At 33.3% G+C, this 22523-nt stretch overlaps 1 protein-coding gene across 7 annotated transcripts in view; it reads left to right on the plus strand.

Annotated features, from left to right (window-relative positions):
• LOC132720206 (2-oxoglutarate dehydrogenase complex component E1-like) overlaps nucleotides 1–22108 on the plus strand; it is a 43117-nt gene extending 21009 nt beyond the window's left edge. For 4 of the 7 annotated variants that reach the window (XM_060704275.1, XM_060704277.1, XM_060704278.1 and 1 more), the window contains 15 exons: nucleotides 1488–1634; nucleotides 2621–2891; nucleotides 3493–3621; nucleotides 4017–4196; nucleotides 6114–6266; nucleotides 6890–7112; nucleotides 9041–9191; nucleotides 9535–9662; nucleotides 13563–13741; nucleotides 14866–14937; nucleotides 16984–17010; nucleotides 17994–18119; nucleotides 18546–18782; nucleotides 19525–19715; nucleotides 20163–22108. In XM_060704275.1, coding sequence (XP_060560258.1) covers nucleotides 1488–1634; nucleotides 2621–2891; nucleotides 3493–3621; nucleotides 4017–4196; nucleotides 6114–6266; nucleotides 6890–7112; nucleotides 9041–9191; nucleotides 9535–9662; nucleotides 13563–13741; nucleotides 14866–14937; nucleotides 16984–17010; nucleotides 17994–18119; nucleotides 18546–18782; nucleotides 19525–19715; nucleotides 20163–20265 — 2317 coding nt within the window. In that variant the 3' untranslated portion in view covers nucleotides 20266–22108. Of the gene's footprint in view, nucleotides 1–1487; nucleotides 1635–2620; nucleotides 2892–3492; nucleotides 3622–4016; nucleotides 4197–6113; nucleotides 6267–6889; nucleotides 7113–9040; nucleotides 9192–9534; nucleotides 9663–13562; nucleotides 13742–14865; nucleotides 14938–15600; nucleotides 15622–16983; nucleotides 17011–17993; nucleotides 18120–18545; nucleotides 18783–19524; nucleotides 19716–20162 lie in introns of all 7 variants that reach the window. The other 3 variants (XM_060704279.1, XM_060704281.1, XM_060704276.1) reach the window with 2 other exon arrangements.
• Nucleotides 22109–22523: the final 415 nt, after the last annotated feature.

A 22523-nucleotide genomic window follows, 5' to 3' on the forward strand; every position in this document is an offset into this window, starting at 1 on the left:
AATGACCAATGGTTAGTGCTAAATTGAATCGTTCTTGTGTTTGCTTCCTGAAACTAAATAGGACTGGTGCCATATTAGAAAATGTGGTAGATACAGTAGAACTTGAACCAACAATCCCTAGGAAACATATACCTTAGTCACATGACAATTTCTGTCTTTAAATACAGTTTAAGGTTATTGGTATCTTAGATGTTACTTGATAAAGCAGGTTTGTGCATTATTACTGGCCTGGTAGAATGTTTGTCTGGTTGTGATTCACCATTATTTTCATAGAATTTGTTAGTCATTCAAGTGATAGATAGGTACATGGTAATGAAATTTAAGTACAGTGTTTTTTGGGAAGTTTTCAGGGAAGATTATTATGGATCATAAAAATCAGGATTTATTTAACATTGTAATACAGTTTACTTTAATTTTAGGTAAATGCACAGACTTTGGTTTCTAAATAATCTTTTACATACTGGAATTTGTTTTTTATATGAAAACTAGACAAGAAATGCTAATTTCATACCTGACTATTTTTCTAAAACAAAGTTCACTATTTCCTAACTAAAATGTTATATGACCTGCTTTTAAAACAGAGATGCAGTCATCATATTTCAGAAGAAAATTTAATTGAGATGTTTTTGTATTTTTGCCACACTGCTCAAATTTCAATAACTTCCAATAAACTATCTGATAACAAGCTGTTCATCTGCTGTCATATTTCTGTAATAGATTTGCATTAAAGTCAGTCATAAATAACGAAATTTGCGAGATGTGTAATCAGCAAAAGAAAATGCTTTTAGTATATGGCATTTTCGAGCCAAATTTGGACTTTACTTCCTTCCTTTAATCTATCATTTGATGACATTTGTTGTGGAGAGATGTTTAATCATAACACCTTGTAACACATAAATCATTCTAAGCCAGAGAAAATTTGACTGCTCAAAAACACCATAATCATAACTGCAAATTGCTGCAGGAATGGCTGTTGTCATGTATTGGAAAATCTCCTGGTTTTATGGGATTGCAGCCAGCTCTCAGCAGACAAATTCTTGGCAGAGCTAAATTGATCAGGTTTTTAAGATTCATTGTAAAAAAGATAGAAATTATTAGCAATAGACATAAAATGTCTGCACTAAACAGCATCCTGGAATGGGCAACAAAATGTTTACTAACTAAAATCAAAGATGATTGATTGAAAATGTCTTGATTTCGGCTTCATAACCAGGGCTCTATTGGTTCCTTGTAAACTGGTTATAGATAAATTTCCAACTTAAGTTGTTGTTAGATGTCTTGGATATAGTATGGTAACCTAGTCAAGGCTGAGTCTACCAATTACTTCACATACATATTTAAATACTTCTCACTGTTCCTCATTTCACATGTAGTTACACTTTTCTCTAAAGGAATGAAACATGCCCAGTGTCAGGTAAAGAGATTTATATTCTATGAATAATTTAGGAAAACACTTATCTTCACTTGTAATTAATTTCGGTTTCCAGGTTTGAAGAATTTCTGGCTAGAAAATGGTCATCAGAAAAAAGATTTGGTTTGGAAGGATGTGAGGTCCTTATACCTTCAATGAAAACTGTGATAGACAGCTCAAGTGCACTGGGTGTAGAAAGTATTGTTATTGGAATGCCCCACAGGTATGTTAACATAACAATCAAAATAGTTCATAATATGTGCTTTGTCAGTGAAAGGTGCTTGTACAGTCTTGAATTTAAAATTATTCATTGAAGTATAGATTATAACCAGCAACAGTCTAGTCAGATGACCCAGATGTATAGGATGGCCTTTTTCTATATTTGGTGGCAGTTGCCTGCCTGTATCAATACTGGAGTTCAGAGAAGTACACTCGGAGAAAAGTACAGATCGGAGAAAAAACTGGCTATTTGTACACGTTGTCTATTTAAAAGATGTCATGTGTGACAGTAATTGTATGATAATATTGTATTTCAAAGTTGTATGACTTATGATGGATGATATACTTCACTTATTTTATCTAAATGTAAAGTGATTATTAGTTGAAATAGGATGTTTATTGAATAAATAATTTGATGTAATGAAGGTCATAAAAGGAAATACCCATCAAACCTGTCAGTTCCAGCTCATTTGTCCTTGAGCATTATTGTTTTTTCTCAAAATAGTTTTTTTCGCTAGCAATTTTACAGCTTATGCCCTTAAATATTTAATTGCAGTCACCTGTGCATTAAACATCATCAGATATGTATTCAACTTTCATACTTTCACATTATTTCTACACATGATAAATTCAGTAAATAGACCCGTACAGAGTTATTTCCGTAATAGTTAAGAAGAAAATTAACTCTTGTAAACTATACAGGCATGTGGTAAGAAAGATATATTTGGCATTTTGCTGAATAAATAGGTTCCAAGCCTTCGTCTTTGCTTGTGCAATTAATATACATTACAAGAAAAATGAATTTGAGTTGAAGGGCAGAGGTCATGACTATTTTGCTGTTAGACAATAGGTAAAATGAGTCAAAAGCTTGTGAAACAAATAATTGCCTTTAGTTGTGTGATCAGTATACAAACAACAGGTTTATTTCCTTAGCATACAAGCAAAAATCAAATACTGTTATTTTGATATATATATGTCTTTTTTTTTCAGAGGAAGATTAAATGTACTGGCTAATGTATGTCGTAAGCCTCTAGAGAAGATATTCTGTCAGTTTGATTCCAAGTTGAAGGCTGAAGATGAGGGTTCTGGTGATGTAAAGTATCATCTTGGTATGTCAGTTGAGAGGTTGAACCGGGTCACTAATAAACAGATTAAGATTGCTGTCGTAGCTAATCCCTCTCATTTAGAAGCTGTAAACCCAGTGGTGCAGGGTAAAACAAGAGCTGAACAGTTCTACAGGGGTGATACTGATGGTAAAAAGGTAAATTATCAAAATACATTCTATTGAAAAACAGAAACTGTTCATTGGTATAATATGCTATAACTACGATTGTGGTATATAAGAAATTTGCTTAAAAGTTTTCATTAATGTTTTACTATAAACTTTTTGTGCACACAAAAAGTTCATAATTGCTTAAATGACCTGTAAATCAAGTAAATATTACAAAAGATAACAGCATGTTTCATAGTGTGATAGTAAGTTAAATTTTCATCTAATTATGAAATGCATGATTTATTAAGGTTAAAGAAGAAGAGTGGAGTAAACCTCCTGTATATTTTACTATTACAAAGCCTTATGAATTGATAACAAGTGATGTTGGCTAAATTAAAGTATTGAATACTGTATTAATTCACCGAAGCCACTCTTTCATTTTCATTGTTTTTGTGTACATATTTTTTTAACATGAGGATTTTTTTTTCCACTTGATAAAATACCAATATGGTGGTGTGCATAAAATATGCTCATTAGAGTCTGCTACTCTTTAAAGTTGATCAGGATTTAACTATAATATCATATATGTGTATTTAGTATAAGTGTATGCAAAATTATAGAATTTCATTTAGTATCATGTTATTTATAGGTTATGAGTATATTATTGCATGGTGATGCAGCTTTCTCAGGACAGGGAGTTGTCTATGAGACAATGCACTTAAGTGATCTCCCAGCATACACCACTCATGGTACAGTGCACATTGTTGCCAACAACCAGGTATCTTCTTCTATTTTGTATATAACATACACTTCAAAATTATGTTGCATTCATAAGTAAGATATTAATGGTGATATAGATGTCTTGTGTAATATATTGGCATAGAGTGAGAAACAAGTTTTAGTATTAACAGTCATGCTTATAATCATCAAGTAAAAAGCAAAATTTTATTCAGTATAAAATTTTTTATTTTTAAAAATAAAATGAAATATACCTCATTCACCTTATACATAATATTTTTTATTTTTGCAAGGCAATTTCAATATCCTTTATTCACTTAATGCAAATCCTACATTTGAATATTTTTTCATGACTACATCCTTTATGACCATTTGTACAATATTCGAGTGGCTTCTGAAATGAATTAAAACCATGGACAAATATGTTTCTTTCAGATTGGGTTCACCACAGATCCTAGGTCATCCAGATCTTCACCATACTGTACAGATGTAGCCAGAGTGGTGAATGCTCCTATCTTCCATGTTAATGCAGATGACCCGCTGGCTGTAGCATATGTCTCAAAGGTTGCTGCAGAATGGAGAGCTACTTTTGCTAAAGATGTTGTCATTGATCTGGTAAGAATGATAGAGCAAACTTTATTTTTTTGATTGAGCAAACTTTATTTGATAAGCTTGTTTTGAAGTTGAATCACTTATTGAACATCAGCAGACTAAAGGCAGAATACATAAAAGAGTTGAATGACCTTATTTTTTTCTACAGGAAAAGACCAATCATTCATGTCAATAGGCTAGTATTCATAAAGTTTCTATGAGAACTTCTAAGTTGCCTTATGCAACTTTTGAAGAGATATTGTTTATATATTTTTTTTTTGCATTTTATATACCCGAAGATAACTATGATTATTTTATTGTCCCCCGCCTTTTCGAAGAAAAAAGGGGGATATAGAAATAGGCTCCGTCAGTCTGTCCGCACTACCGAATAGGGATAGGGGGCCATCTAACTGTAAACAGAACAAAAGAAAACAATAGAGTTCATTCCATAACAATAGAGTAAGGGGCCATTGGCCCTCTATTAAACAGTAGAAAATAACAAAAGAAATGGCCCCTTATTCCATTTCGGCCAGACTTCCGTCCGTCAGTCACACTTTCGTGTCCGGTCCATAACTTTGTTATTTATCAAAGGAATCTGAAATAACTTGGCACAAATGTTTGTTATGATAAGACAATGTGTCATGCGCAACAACCAGACTCCTACCTCCAAGGTCAAGGTCACACTTGGAGGTCAAAGATTAACATAGTCTGTTACAGAGTGTATTTTGTGTCCGGTCCATAACTTTGTCATTTATCAAAGAATCTGAAATAACTTAGTACAAATGTTTGTTATTATAAGATGATGTGTAATGAGCAACAATCGGACCCCTATCTCCAAGGTCAAGGTCGCATTTGCTCATTCAAGGTCAACATTGTCTATTTGAGGGTATATGTCGTGTCCGGTCCATAACTTCCTTATCTTAGAAGGGATTTTGTAAATACTTGCCACAATTGTTCAAAATAATGAGACGATGTGTCATGCACAACAACCGGTCACCTACCTCCAAGGTCACACTTGGAGGTCAAAGATGAACATAGTCTGTTACAGGGTATATTTTGTGTCCGGTCCATAACTTTGTCATTTATCATTTTCTGAAATAACTTAGCACAAATGTTTGTTATAATAAGGCAATGTGTCATATGCAACAACCAGACCCCTACCTCCAGGGTCAAGGTCGTACTTGCTCATTTAAGGTTTGAGGGTATATGTTGTGTCCGGTCCATAACTTCCTTATCTTTGAATGGATTTTGTAAATACTTTCCACAATTGTTCACAATAATGAGATGATGTGTCCTGTGCAAAACCGGTCACCTACCTCCAAGGTCAAGGTCACACTTGAAGGTCAAAGATTAACAGAGTCTGTTATGTGGTGTATTTTGTGTCCTGTCCATAACTTCTTCATAGATCAAGGAATTTTGAAAATACTTGGCACAAATAGTCGCAATGATAAGATGATATGTCAGGCTCAAAAAAACATGGGTCCCTACCTTCAAGGTCACACTTAAAGGTCAAAGATAAACATAGTCTATTATAGGGTATATTTTATGTCCGATCTTTAACTTCTTCATAGTTCAAGGGATTTTGAAAATACATGGCACAAATAGTAACAATTATAAGACAATATGTCATGCACAACACCTGCACCCCTACCTCCAAGGTCAAGGTCACACTTAGAGGTCAAAGCTAAACATGATAGATTTTTAATTTCCTCGTTTCATTTTATTTCTTTAATAAATTTATTGTTGCATTTGCAGATATAGCATTGATCATAAACTTTGACTGAAAGCCCTGAGATCCATACCTCAATATTTTGAAAAAGCACAATTTTATGCTTCATATAAAACTTCCCCGAGGCGGGGGATGTTGGTAACTCTGTTACAAATTCTTGTTGTATAATGTTTGCCCATCTGCGTTAATTATAAATCTTTGGGTCATTTCAGGTATCTTATAGAAGGAATGGCCACAATGAAATTGATGAGCCAATGTTTACACAGCCCCTCATGTACAAACAGATTGCTAAAACACCAACAGTGTTAGCTCAGTTCTCTGAGAAGTTGATGGCCAGTGGTACAGTCACTCAAGAAGAATATGAGGTTAGTACAGAAATGATATATTGAAATAATCCTTTTAAATTAATATAACATATTGCTTTAAATCAGTTGTGTGCACATGTAAAGAAAATTTAAAATGTTTTCAGCTAGAAATGTTGTTATTGTCTATTGTTTTTTTGGAAGCCATTGATTTTCCAGTACAGTGAGTGATTCTTGGGAAAAAGTAATGTTTAAAATAAATTGACCTCCATCTTTAATGAAAGAGATTTAGGGGAAGAGGTTTATTGCCTCATAAAGATAGAAAGTATGATGAGAAAGAACTGACGTCTCTAGTATTGAGTAGAGATCTACGGATCCTGTTCTTGAACACACTGGTTAATTCATTTTAACTCGATGAGAAAGAAATGAACAACGAATTTATTAATCAGAATTCCTACAGAATGGTAATTCATAATACAGTAATACAGGTTAGGCAAATGTCTGTCAGCACATGACTGAGCTTTTAACACAAACTGATGCTAGATGCAGACTGATATTTATAGTAAACATAAGAAACTCTATACTGAGGAAATAATTGGAGGTTCAAATAGATTTTTATGTTAATGTTTCACATGTGATCTTGTTTCTTACATTAAACTTGTATAATTATACTGTACCATTGACAGTATGAGGTAAACAAGTATGATAAGATATGTGAGGAAGCATACATGCTGGCCAAGAAAGAGATCTCTGTCTCAAACAAGGACTGGCTAGACTCACCCTGGGAAGGTTTCTTTGACAACCGTGAAGCTATGGTGCTACCTAAAACCGGTGTGGAAGAAGATGTTCTCCAACATGTAGGCACAGTATTTAGCTCCCCACCTCCGGGTGATTTCGTCATACATGGAGGTAAGAGCACTGTGAAAATCTATTTATTTTGATGTTGGTTTGCTAAGACAATCAATTCTTTTCACTTATGTTGTAACACTTGACAATTTTTTAATCTAATCTTTCCTTTCTCATGTGTAATTTTAGCTTGACTATTCGCAGAATACTCAAGCTAATGCAGTCACCCATTTGTCGGCATTGGCGTCCCTGTGGTTTAGTTTTTAGCTCGACTTTTCTATGAAAAGGGGAGCTATCCTACTCGCCCCGGCGTCGGCGTCGGCGTCACACCTTGGTTAAGTTTTTCGTACCACCCCACTTTATTTCAGAAGTATTACAAGTATGGCTTTGAAACTTACCATACTTGTTCACCATCATAACCTCCATCTACAGACAAGAGTACATAACTCTGTCAAGGTTTTTGACAGAATTATGGCCCTTTTTTGACTTAGAAAGTGTATTGAGCTTGGTTAAGTTTTTTGTACCACCTCACTTTATTTCAAAACCATTGGAGGTATTGCTTTGAAACTGACCATACTTGTTTACCATCACGACCTTCATCAACAGACAAGAGGACATAACTCTGTCAAGGTTTTTGACAGAATTATGCCCCTTTTTGACTTAGAAAATACATTGAATATGGGTAAAATCCACTTATTGCCTTAACCCTTTGAGATATTGCTTTGAAACTTTTAATGCTATTTCACATCATTACCCCCATCTGTACGCAAGAGAAGGTAACTCTGTCAAGGATTTGTTTTAAAAAAAAATTAAGGCCTTTTATCGACTTAGAATCTTGTTAAGTTTTTAGTACCAGTCCACTTTTGACTGAACTGTTTGAGATATTAATTTGAAAGTTGGAATACTTGTTTACAATCATGATTCCCAAACATGTCCAGGAGAAGGTAATTCTGTCAAAGATTTTATTTGAATTATGGCCCTTAACTGTCAATGTTTTGTATTATAGGCAAGCACTAAAAACTTAAAAAATCTAAAAAAATTCATTCCTATCCACTTGTTCACTTTTACCATAAATTATGTCATATAAAACATTGCTGTAATATTCAAGGGTATCAAACAACTAGTTTTTTTTTCTTTCTTACCAGCCCTCTTTTGACTTAAACATTTCAAACTTTGCTGCAGTGTTCAAGGGTATCACACAATTCAGTAAAATAATTCTTCACTAAATATCTTAATGCTCATGGCCATTGTTCACTTTAAAAATACAGAGATTCTTGTATTGCCTTTTACTGCAAAAACTTTTTTTATTGGCAAGCAATAAAAAAGTCGAGCGCGCTGTCTTACGGACAGCTCTTGTTACGTGTAAGCTGGTATCTCCATAAGTGCTGAAGGGAATGGATTGAAACTTCACATGCTTATTTTCTGTTATTATCTAACATGATTGGCACAAGTCCCATAACTTGCTTTTTTGCATATTTATGCCCCTTTTTCGAATACAAATTCTGGTATCTCCATAAATACTAAAAGGTTTGTGCCTTTTTTTGTGACAATTTTATGCATTCATAATAATTAAGCAGTGATTTACTCGATAAAACATCCTGATAATAAGCCTTTGTACCTTTTTGGGAAATTTTATGATTTCATATTGGTAAGCAGTATTATACTCAATGAAACACCCTTGTGACAACTCGATCGAGTTGTCGAGCGTTGCTTTTGTTTCCAATCAATTTATATGGTTAAGAAAAATATTTTGTTGACAAAAAAGAATGGAAAAGAATTATAAGAATAATAATGTCAAAAAATTATTAGTGAAATATTGTTGAAAATAAAGTACAAAAATATTCTGCTAAAAAAAAAAAAAAAAAAAAAATTTAAAAGAGACACTGTCCAAAAATTAGGTAGAAGCGAATTATGAATTATGCAAAAAATGAGTTACATTACATATTCATTAGAAGGAAGTTGTTAACACTGATGTTTAATGAAAACTTTAGGCTTGAAGAGAATTTTAAAGAGTCACATGCAGATGGTTAATGAGAGGAGTGTAGACTGGGCTCTTGGTGAGGCTCTCGCTTTCGGTTCCTTACTAAAGGAAGGTATCCATGTACGTCTTAGTGGTCAAGATGTAGAGAGAGGCACTTTCAGGTAATATACTCTGTAAATCTATTTTTAGTTTTTTCAAGTTACTTACAGTCTTTATTTCTATAAGTATTTTTCTCAGACTGCAATCATTTGTACCTCACTGATTTTTTCCCAGTTAGATAGAAGGTTGATGGTTTGCCTGTGCCTTATAGAATGTTCCTTTGCACTGGTCTAAAGCCACTCGTAGAAAACATGCATTTCTTGTTCATCACAAGTGAGACTCATTGACTTCTATTAGAATTTAAGACATCCTTTTTGTCAACATTTTGCTGATTATTTCAAATAGAATAACTATATTTTGTTTGTTTAAGGAATAATAAAATTCATAAATGTAAATATGTTACAGCCACCGTCACCATGTGTTACATAACCAGCTTGTAGACAAGGACACACACATCTGTCTGAATCATCTATACAAGGGTCAGGCACCTTACACTGTGGTAAACAGTTCACTGTCCGAATATGGTGTACTGGGTAAGCTTTATACTATCTTCATAATCTCTCTGAATGTATTGGAGTTTCATGTTATAATATTATCCATATTGACTTGAATACCTGATAATTGTCCCCCGCCTTTTCGAAGAAAAAAGGGGGATATAGTAATAGGCTCTGTCCGTCTGTCCGCCCGCACTCACAGGAGAGTAATTATGTGGCTAGAGGGACAATAGGTTCTCTTTGATGTCATTCATTCCGTAATGCTTTTATGTGGCTATTTTCTTTTGCGTGGCTAAAAGAACAATAGAGAGAACATTAGAGTAGCCACATAATTACTGTCCTGTGAGAACGTCCGTCCGTCTGTCCGTCCGTCACACTTTCGTGTCCGGTCCATAACTTTGTCATTTATTGAAGGAATCTGAAAAAACTTGGCACAAATGTTTGTTATAATAAGACGATGTGTCATGTGCAAAAACCAGACCCCTAACTCCAAGGTCAAGGTCACACTTGCTCATTCAAGGTCAACATTGTCTATTGATGGTATATTCGTGTCCGGTCCATAACTTTCCTACTTGCCACAATTGTTCACAATAATGAGACGAATGTCACCTACCTCCAAGGTCAAGGTTGGAGGTCAAAGATTAACATAGTACAGGGTATATTTTGTGTCCGGTCCATAACTTTTTCATTTATGAATCTGAAATAACTTGGCCAACAAACCAGACCAGACCCCTACCTCAAGGGTCAAGGTCGCACTTGACTATTCAAGGTCAACATTGTCTATTTGATGGTATACGTTGTGTCCGGTCCATAACTTTCTTATCCTTGAAGGGATTTTGTAAATACTTGCCACAATTGTTCACTATAATGAGACGATGTGTCATGTGCAACAACCGGTCACCTACCTCCAAGGTGAAGGTCACACTTGGAGGTCAAAGATTAACATAGTCTATTACAGGGTATATTTTGTGTCCAGTCCATAACTTTTTTTATAGATCAAAGGATTTTGTAAATACTTGCCACAAATAGTCACTATAATAAGACAATGTGTCATGTGCAACATCTGCATCCCTACCTCCCAAGTTCAAGGTCACACTTAGAGGTCAAAAGATAACGTATTCTATTTTAGGATATATTTTGTACTTCTTCAGGATTTTGAAATAACTAGGCACAAAAAAGTCACAATAATAAGACAATATGTCAGGTACAACACCTGCACCCCTACCTCCAAGGTCAAGGTCACACTTAGAGGTCAAAGGTTAACAGAGTCTGTTATATGGTTTATTTTGTGTCCCGTCTTATAACTTCTTCATAGATCAAGGGATTTTGAAAATACTTGGCACAAATAGTCACAATGATAAAATGATATGTCATGCATAACACATGTGTCCCTACCTCCAAGGTCAAGGTCACACATAGAGGTCAAACATTAACATACTCTGTAATAGGGTATATTTTGTGTCCAGTCCCTGGAATTTTAAAAATACTTTGCACAAAAAATCACAATAATAAGATGATATGTCAGGCGCAAAACATGGGTCCCTACCTCCAAGGTCACACTTAGAGGTCAAAGATTGACATAGTCTGTTATAGGGTATATTTTGTGTCCGATCTATAACTTCTACATAGTTCAAGGGATTTTGAAAATACTTGACACAAATAGTAATATTAATTAGATGATATGTCATGCACAACACCTGCACCTCTACCTCCAAGGTCAAGGTCACCATTAGAGGTAAAAGGTTAACATGATAGAATTTTACATTCCGTGTTACATTTTACTAGTATTTCTTTAATAAATTCATTGTTGCATTTGCAGATATAGCATTTATTATAATTTTGGAATGAAAGTCCTGACATCCATACCTCAATCTTTTGAAATAACACAATTTTATGCTTCATATAAAACTTCCCCGAGGCGGGGGACGTTGTTAACTCTGTTACAAATTCTTGTTGTAACTTACTGATGAGGTAAATTATATTATATTTTATTCATTTCTTGTAAGTGATGATTTGAAAAACTAATAAATCATAAAATAAGCTGTTATTGTTACCAACTTTTAACAGTTATCTTTTACAATATGTTTCACAGTATCTACCCTTTGGTAAAAAAAAAGAGACTTGAAGACTAAGGATTAAAGATTAGCTTTTTTAGGACATTTTTAGCTCACCTGTCACAAAGTGACAGGGTGAGCTTTTGTGATCTCTTTTCGTCCGGCGTCCATCCGTCGTCCGTAAACTTTTACTTTAAATGACATCTCCTCATAAACCACTAGGCCAATTTCATCCAAACTTCACAGGAATGTTCCTTTGGTGGTCACCTTTAAAAATTGTTCAAAGAATTTAATTCCATGCAGAACTCTGGTTGCCATGGCAACCGAAAGAAAAAACTTTAAATATCTTCTTTTAAAAAACCCTAAGAGCTAGAGCTTAGATATTTGGCATGAAACATCTTCTAGTGAGTGTCTACCAAGTTTGTTCAAATAAAAGCCCTGGGGTCAAAATTGGCCCCGCCCCAGGGGGTCATGGCTTTTCCCTATATGCATATAGTAAAAACTTAAAAAATCTTCTTTGAAAAAACCCAAATAGCTAGAGTTTAGATATTAAGCATGAAACATCCTCTAGTAAGTGTCTACAAAGTTTGTTCAAATAAAAGCCCTGGGGTCAAAACTGGCCCCGCCCCAGGGGTGTCATTGTTTTTAACTATATGTGTATAGTAAAAACTTAAAAAAATCTTCTTTTAAAGAACTCAAAGAGCTAGAGCTAAGATATTTAGCATCAAACATGTTCTAATAGGTGTCTACCAAGTTTGTTCAAATAAAAGCCCTGGGGTCAAAATTGGCCCCGCCCCGGGGGTCATTGATTTTCCTTATATGTGTATAGCAAAAACTTAAAAAATCTTCTTTGAAAAAACCCAAATAGCTAGAGTTTAGATATTAAGCATGAAACATCTTCTAGTAAGTGTCTACAAAGTTTGTTCAAATAAAAGCCCCTTTGGGTCAAAACTGGCCCCGCCCCAGGGGTGTCATTGTTTTTAACTATATGTGTATAGTAAAAACTTAAAAAAATCTTCTTTTAAAAAGCCCAATGAGCTAGAGCTTAGATATTTAGCATGAAACATCTTCTTATAGGTGTCTACCAAGTTTGTTCAAATAAAAGCCCTGGGGTCAAAATTGGCCCCGCCCCAGGGGGTCATTGATTTTCCCTATATGCATATAGTAAAAACTTAAAAAATCTTCTTTTAAAGAACTCAAAGAGCTAGAGCTAAGATATTTAGCATCAAACATGTTCTAAAGGTGTCTACCAAGTTTGTTCAAATAAAAGCCCTGGGGTCAAAATTGGCCCCGCCCCGGGGGTCATTGATTTTCCTTATATGTGTATAGCAAAATCTTAAAAAATCTTCTTTGAAAAAACCCAAATAGCTAAAGTTTAGATATTAAGCATGAAACATCTTCTAGTGAGTGTCTACAAAGTTTGTTCAAATAAAAGCCCTGGGGTCAAAATTGGCCCCGCCCCGGGGGTCATTGATTTTCCTTATATGTGTATAGCAAAAACTTAAAATCTTCTTTGAAAAAACCCAAACAGCTAGAGTTTAGATATTAAGCATGAAACATCTTCTAGTTAGTGTCTACAAAGTTTGTTCAAATAAAAGCCCTGGGGTCAAAACTGGCCCCGCCCCAGGGGTGTCATTGTTTTTAACTATATGTGTATAGTAAAAACTTAAAAAAAATCTTCTTTTAAAAAGCCCAATGAGCTAGAGCTTAGATGTTTAGCATGAAACATCTTCTTATGGGTGTGTGGGGGGGGGGGGGGGCTTTATACAGGTGAGCGACCTCAGGGCCATCATGGCCCTCTTGTTATAACCATCTTTTAAAAAAAAAGTGCTTCTGCAAATAAATGAAGCGGTAGGGTTTTTTAAGTGTTTCTGTAATTTTTCAGGATTTGAACTTGGGTATGCATTGACCAATCCCAACTCTTTGATTCTGTGGGAAGCTCAGTTTGGAGATTTTTCCAACACAGCCCAGTGTGTGATAGATCAGTTTATAAGTAGTGGACAGGCAAAATGGGTCCGTCAGAATGGTATTGTTCTCCTTCTTCCTCATGGCTATGAGGGAATGGTGTGTATATACTTTTATTATAACAGCTTTATACATGTGATTCAATTAAAATTGGATCGGTAAATTTTATTGAATTAATATGCTTTGTATTTTGAGTAGTTATTAGAAGTTTAACTTCTTAACTGCTGAATTTATGTAATGGATTTTGCCCTGCTTTGATTTTGGAACAGTCCATTTGAATTTTAAGGGATTTCAAAAGCTAATACTAAAATTGAGCTGCCAACAGTATAGAGCCTGGAGAGACTGTGCTGATTTGCAGGCTAGCTCAGCTCTATACGGGTGGCAAAGGTTAGTCACTTTCGGTTCCAGGATGTAAAAGGTTAAAGTTCACTTGTGACTAAATTAGCAATGTAAGTCTGGTTAGACTATATGGATGTGCAAGCTTGCCGCCTGGCTCTAAATTGATGGCATAGATCTCTTATTATTGCTGCAATCTGAAATATTAAGTACCCAAAATATTGTTAAATATCATTGCAAACATTGATGGTCATTGAAGTTGTAATGTAAATGTTATCTCCGATGAAACCAATTAAGCTAGACCTAAAATATATATTTGTGACTTGAAGGTTTGCTTCTCTTTATGCCATAATGTTATGTATCTTGATATATGAACATTTTTTGCTGTTACCTATGATGTATTCTTTCTCAGTAAATTTACTATTACTGGTTCTGTAATTGATGCAGTCAGTTTTGTAACAGTGTTTTTTTTTCCAATTTTCAAAACAACCTGTGGCTTTCTGAAGGGGAAAATATAGCGCGATAAATCAACAAAGGGGGAAAACCTGAAATCAAATTCCAACAACTGAAAATGGAATTTACCCACACATTTTATGTAAAAAATTAATATCAATTCAATTTAACATGCATGGTACATAGCAGAGGCTATATATAGGGACATATTTCTGTCATATATAAGTCAGGTGCTGTTAAGTCATGGTTCTGGTGAGGAAGAGCACTAGGCATTTTAGGGGAAAATGTACCTCATTTGGGCTAGGGGAAACAGCCTTCATTTGGCTGTAAAATACAGTGAAAAAAATCACTGTGTAATTAATTGTTTTACCATTTATATGTCATACACAGATGCTATGCAGGAATTCATAGTGTCACTTATGTTTATGTTTCAGGGACCTGAACATTCTAGTGCACGTCTTGAGCGATTCCTTCAAATGAGTAATGATGATCCAGAGCATTTCCCAGTAAGTAAAAGATATATGTTTATATAGAATCAGCGCCTAGTGTGTCTTGACAGCTCTCTAAGTATCAATCTACAATGACATTAAATGACAGTAATTAGATTAATACATAATGGAAGAAATGAGTGAAAGCAAGAACCTGCTGTCTTGTATCTGGCAGCTATTTTACCTTTGGCTACAGTTTTAAGACTTCAGTTATCAACAAAGCTTCACAGGAATGTTCTGTGCAGGGTCTTGATATATACAATCATTGTGAATATTTGGCTGTTATATTTACCCCTTAAATTTGATACAACACACTATTCTAATGAATTATGTGTCAATTGAATTGTTGCAGATTAACATTTAGCATTGCAATGATTTCTAGAATGTCAGTAACTGAAAATAAAAACAAAATTAATACAATTATTATGGTATTAAAGTCAAATATGAGACATCCAGAAGTTAAAAGCATGAATACGTTCTAGCTGCTATCTTTGTGGCTGTACACATATTTGCTTATTGTTTTCAATTCAAGTCCTTCTAAAAAGTATGTCATTGAATAAAAAAACACTGACATCTTTTTATGATAGATTTTAATAAAAAAATAATCCCAAAACTTTATATTATGAACGTTTTAAAAGAATGATGCTATGTTTATTATATATGTATATTATGTGCTGTTAGATGCTCTCAGATTGTAAGAAGGTAATATTCTCCAATGTTGCTTTGACATCTTGGTCCATAATAAATTAATACAACTTTTCATGCTATAAAATTTCTTGGCTTAAAAATGCAGCCATATTGATTTCTTTAATGCTTTTTAATGCATACTTCACTATACATCAGTACATTGGTCTGTTGGCTATTTGTTTACAAGTATTGGGTGACATCTGTTTATAACTAAGAATCTTGGCAGGATTCAATGATATAGGACTTCAATATTTTGTAGCGTTGTGGCCCTTAAATGAGTAAAATAGCATGCATAATGTGAGGGACATTTGGAATTTATTAATTAATTTATTAATTAATGTTATAGTAATAATGATGATGTGCTGTTGCCATTGTGTACCATACATTATCATATAGTATGTTGATGTCAACTTGGTAGTTACCAGTCTGTGCTGCATGTATGTTACTATTGGTGATATTTGAAACCCATTGTCATACATCCATTATCATGTTCTTTTATCTTTCAACACAAGACAGATTACTACAAAGTAACAAGTCAGACTAGATATAGACTTGTTGCTGAAAAGTATCTCCTTGCAGTATTGTTTGATTTAAAAGACAACTGTTTTGCCAGTGTGTAAAGAATTCTTTTTTTGAGTCAGTCACAATCCCAAGATGGCTTGTTAAAGCTGCCTCCAAATGAGCCAAAATATTTCAAGATAATTAAACTTGAGAAAAATGTACTAAGATTTTAAGAATAGTTAAATATTAAAAATTCAGGTCATAAATTACATGTAATGTGTTATTAATGACTGATTTTGCAGTATTCATCACAATATTTCTAGTGCGTTATATAGCTATTTTGCATATTTTGACCTCTTCTTGATAATTTACGTGGATTGTAAGTTTAAATACTTTGTTCACTTCAAATAGTATTTTACTTTTAAATACATTTTCATAATATTCATGAAAATTAGCATTAATCTGGAAGTGTGCTGGTTTAAATAAATCTATTAATGCTGTGACGGAAGTTAGAGCTAATGGAGGGATATTTTGATATATTATTACTGACTGATATTGATTCGTGACAGCAATTTGTACTTTGTTAACATCCTGCAAGAGATATTTCATGGATTTCATCACAAGGGGAATGATTTTATCTTGTTTGTTAGTTTAGAAGGTGCTCTCCATCCCTTATTTTGTTTTGAAATTTGTGATATTCTTGCTTGATTGTACACTGTAAATTCAGCACAGTGATAATCAGCTTCATTTGCAGCATTGTAGGTAGATCTAGATCCACAGTTATATTTTGCACAAGATACTTCAAAATAATAAAAATTAAAAAAAAATTGATCATAAGTTTTAATTAGTAGATTGATATACAAAATGCTCTTTCAGAAGTTTGAAAAAACTGGATTAAATCAGGTAAATTTGAGGTAGCTTCGATATTTAAATGCATGTTCTTGTTCCTTACTGTTGTTACTGGTATTCTATCTTTTGAAAATGAAGTTGATATGTAAGATATCTTTTGCCGTTTCCAGTATAATATCAGATATAAGGATTATAGGCCTAAGTACATATGCAAAGTGCTGCTTCCTAATAAATAATGCTTTCCTGGAATTTGTATAAACTTCATGATGTTGTCATTTCATAACTTTACATGTTTATTGTCATGGCAACATAAATACTGATGTGTTTGATCTATGGCAATCAATCAATTATACCCTGTCTTTTGTTTTCAAGTCTTTATCATCTTTAAAATGGATTAGGTGTCTTTTGTACCGTGACACCAAAACCAGCTGAAAATAAATCTTGCTGTAAATATCAATTTTCCTGATGTGGTCAGTTGAGACAGCTTTCTGAAATATCATATACATATCTTTCATTTTCTTGTAACATGTGAACTGAAAGGGAGATTTAAAGGACAGGTCTTTGTTTCCTGTCTAAAATAAGGCATGAAAGGCCTTAAAGTATAAAGGGTTGCATTTTGAATTTAAAATTGATTGTATATTATATAGGTCAAGTTCAAGTTAAAATGTTTTATATTTTGTTAATTTCATTTCAGGTTTTATACATGTTATTATATTTTACAAATTATCTGCGAAATATTTACAAAATGGGAATCACTTAAGTAGCAATTAACTACATTGAAGTTACATATGTATGTTGAACTTGGCCTAGTTTTGGTTTTGAACTGACATGGATGGTTTGAAGACATTTTGATGCAATGTACATTTATTTAAGTTGCAAAAATTGAGCCACCAACAGTATAGAATATGGTCATTATGAACAGATGTGGAGGCTGACCTTGCTCCCTATTGTTGACTAAGGCCCATGAATTACTGCTTTCATTTAAGGGAATGTGTCGTAACGTAATATAGTTATATCATGAACATTTAACATTGTAGAAAGAGAGTGAGGACTTTGAGATTCAGCAGCTTCATGAGATCAACTGGTTTGTTGGTAACCTGACAACACCTGCCAACTACTTCCATGCCCTGCGTAGACAGATTGCCCTACCTTTCAGAAAACCTGTGAGTAACATCTCTCTCTGTAAAATAATTTGATTGAAAGACATATGTTTATAGAAAAAAGAAAATTACATTATCTATTTAAAATACTGAAATACTGAGTTAGATATTACTACAGGAAATATCATTCTTAGATAATTTTACGAATATCAAAATAAATATAGAGTGGTGGCGTGGCTGAGTGGTTAACTTATCAGCCTAGTAATCTAAAGATTGCTTGCACTGTGGGTTCAAACCCTGTCAGAGTCAAGCCAACATTCTTTTGAGCATAAAACTTTACACTCATTGCTTAGCAATAGTTGGTTCCAGGAACGGATTCGAGAGTGTTTCAATAAGCTAACAGCTTCCAACACAAACTAAAAGAAATTTTTATAAACTAAACAAATAAAATTGACAAGAATAAAAAATTGAATATTTTTCTCTTTTCAGCTTGTACTTATGACACCAAAAAGTTTGTTACGTCTGCCTGAAGCTAGGTCTAGCTTTGATGAGATGGTAGAAGGCACAGGCTTTGTCAGGATGTATCCAGAGCAAGGCCTGCCATCTGAAAATCCCAAGGCTGTAAAGAAGCTTATCTTCTGCACAGGCAAAGTTTACTACGATCTAGTGAAGGAAAGGGAAAAGTTGGATTTGGTTGATAAAATAGCCATTGCTAGAATTGAACAGGTGATTACTTGCAATTGTTTATAATACATTTTTGGGGTTCTCCATAGCTGAGTGGTTGAGGTTGTTGACTTGAAACCACTTGCCCCTGACAGCTGTGTTTTCAAATCCCGGTAGGGACTAGATTCTTTCAAGTAAGGAAGCTATCCAGGATGCTTACAAAACATCAGTGGTTCTACCCAGGGGCCAGTTTGTGCACAAAATAATGTCTATTAGCTTACAAAGCTTTTTCACAATCAAGCAATGTATGGTCAAAAATACAAATGCAGAGATAATGACTTAAAAAAGTAATACTTTGCTAGTCTGAGGTTTCTTTTGAAATGTTGATTATAACTGATTTACTGAATAATAGAATTATTATAAACCTTTAACCTTCTGGAACTGAAAATTATTAGCCTTTTGTACCAGTATAGAGTTGAGCTATAAAGTAAACATGTTTGAAAAGTCTTCTGAAACTGAAGTGCCCTGGGAAGCATCACCTTGTTGTCCTCTATAAAACTTATAGAAATCTATAGAAATCATGCCCTTGGTATCAAAATTTGCCCCGCAAGGGGTTCATTATATTTATATAGACTTATGTAGGAAAACATGAAAACTACAATGTTTTAACCAAAATTAATACTGTCTGCAGAAACTTATGATAATATTACTTTATGAATGTATCCATTTAAAAAAGACCTGAGCTATTTGTTCCATTAATGACCAGTGAAAAGTATTAAAGATACATATTTTTGATATATTTCAGATTTCACCATTTCCATTTGATCTTGTGAAAGATGAAATGTTGAGATACCCAGGTGCAAGAATGGCATGGGTGCAAGAAGAACACAAGAATATGGGGGCATGGTTTTATGTTGAGCCTCGTATGCGTACAGTACTGAGGAAAATTGCTGCAACTGATCAAGCAAATGAAAAAATGGCTTCAAAGAAAGTAGAGTGAGTATTGCTCAGTTAGAAATACTTATGATTTAAAATTAAAAATAGAGAATTGCTTCACATTACATTTATAATGGTGAAACATCTGCTTGAATGTGAATATAATAGGTGCATCACTTTCTAAATAAGGACAAATGTTGACCATATGTGAACCATGGCTTAATAAAATGAACGGTTGGCACAAAGTACAATTTTATATAGTGACAAATTGAACTACCATTTGCCAAATGGTAATTCAATTCATATATTTATCAGTAGAAATAGGAAAGTTACTTGATATCTGGAGGGATGGTTACTGAAGCCAAAAATGCTGGTTTGATAAATGCCTACCAGTTTCTATAGTATCAGTTTGTACAAAAACAGGCAAAATGTTATGACGAGCTTGAAAGCTATCATAACTGATGAATTAAGTGTCAATTATAATGTAATTTTACCTTTCTGTTTCAGATATATTGGTCGCTACCCATCGGCAGCAACAGCTACAGGAAACAAGAGCAAACATTTGTGGGAATTTGGTGAATTCATGAAACATGCCATGCAGATGAACTAAGTTACAACAACAGCAAAACTGTTACATTTACTGAAATAAGGAAATAGGAAATACACTATTTTTAACATTCACTACATAATTTTTGTATATATTCAATCATTAATGAAAAGAAAAGCTATAATTATGTCAATAATGAATTAGCTTTTATGACAAAATGATGGTTTATTATGTTTTATCTTTGGACTGAACCCTGTGGCTGACTGTTAGTTAAATTGGACTTATTTTTTTAGCGTTTGCAACATATTAAAAGGATATTTAATATTTGATCTGAATTAATACACATCCGAGTGATCATTCAGTATTGTGAGATTTGATTATGAATTATTCATATTTTTATTGCCTTACAGTGTTACTTTCTACTTTGTTATAATTGCACTGTGCGGTATTTTATCTCTCATTTAAGGAAATCTGTACAAGAACATCCAATCAAACATGTTGTAATATTTGGTGCACAGTAATTCGGAAGCTGTTGTAATTGAAAGGTCACATGATGATATTTAATGTATATTTCTGTATTGTCTCTATTGTGTAATATTATTAAAATTATCTAAATTATTAAAGCTTTTTTAACCAAATGGCAAACATAAGAATGAAACTTGTCCAGAATTTGTACTGTTATATGTGAGCATGATTTTTAAGAAATAGCATTATTATATTATGGGGTAAAAGTGATTTCTTGCGCATATGAATATTAAGTTAGTATATATTTTTCAGAATTACATATTTCAAGTAGTGCTTTATTAAATGGCAAAATGTCTAGAATATTTTTGTTTTGCATAATCTGGAAGTATAGAGGTATTGGTGTTTTAAAGTAGATACTATGTCATGTTTTTAGTTTTTGAATCCCTAAGGCAGTGCCTATTTGTTATTATTAAAAGTAAATGTTTCTGTCCCTTGTGTTGAGCATAATGCAGCATTAATGTTATTTAAGGTGAAATGTAGGATGAAGTTACACATAATTGTTTTTGTTTCTTTTTGGTCAGATTTTCGGTATCAAATGTTGATCATTCTATAAGTTTTTCCAAACTTTATTAAGGATCTGAGTTTTGAAGTACTCATCTTGTCTAGTAAATTCAAGTGTTATTTTTTTTAATATTTCCAAGCAGGCCTAGTAAATTAAAAGTTAAAATTTAATTAAATAATTGGTTTGAAATGCTTAATGTATCATTGCCATATTTCATATAATTTTGTACCGTTATGTGTCTTATAAGATTGAACTTTGTGGAAATCTATGATCTGCCCAAAAGATAACAAATTTGTTAAAAATATTCCAAGTAGGAGCTTATTTGATTTTTTTTTGCCAAGTTTTTGAAATGCACCAAATAATTGTAACATCAGATCATTCTTTTATATATTTTCATGGCTTTTATTATTTTATTTGTTTTATTTATTATTTTCTCTTGAGTTTTATTCATATCACAAGGCTATTTCCGAGTGAAATCAGTGACAATGACAAATTTCACTATTTCAGAGTGAAGTCACATTGAAGTATCTGATATGCAGTGATATTTTGTTTATTTTGTAAATTTCCTTATATACATCAACTTAGTGATTGGTGCCAAAACAGTCACAAATGACGGATTAAGATAATAAATGCCACATCTTTGGTACTAATCAAATTTGATACTAATAATAGGATCAGAAACAAGATGAATTCTTCATACTATTAAAGGCTGGTACAAGTACAGATGTGAAAAAGACTGTCAATAGTAGATAGTGGAATTCTTTCAGGCACACATTTAATCTGAGCTTGTAACCAACTCTTGTTTTGTAAATTGTAAATACAGTGATTGCTATTTATTGCAATTTTAGATAAAGACAATAAAAATTCTCTTCCATGTTACTTTTGTTTTGTTTAGTTTTTACATAAGGGCTGTATCCCAATATGTTAAATTTAACAAGAAGAAAAAGAAAATAAAAGGCTTTTCCCAGTTATTAGTGTTTTCTGTTCTAGGTGTTCTAGGCCTTTGTATTAAAGAATTATGTTCAGAATTATTTTATTTCCAGTCTGAGTTTCATAAAAAAGGGTCATTATCCTACACACATCTTCAACACATGATAAAGGTTTTCTTTGTTCACTTGACAATATTCTATATATCAATACATTTTAAAAATTTTCATGAAAATTGGCATGAATCTGGAGTAATGTTGCTTAAAATAATCAGTCAATAAAGGAATTCCACATTGGTAGATCACTTCTACAACTTCACCTGATAAGTTTGTCTAATTGATTTGTCGTCTGTTGAATTTGGAACAGT

The sequence above is a fragment of the Ruditapes philippinarum genome, unplaced genomic scaffold (assembly GCF_026571515.1).
Source record: "Ruditapes philippinarum isolate M1 unplaced genomic scaffold, ASM2657151v2 ctg812_1_1_1_1, whole genome shotgun sequence".
NCBI classification, from domain to species: domain Eukaryota; kingdom Metazoa; phylum Mollusca; class Bivalvia; order Venerida; family Veneridae; genus Ruditapes; species Ruditapes philippinarum.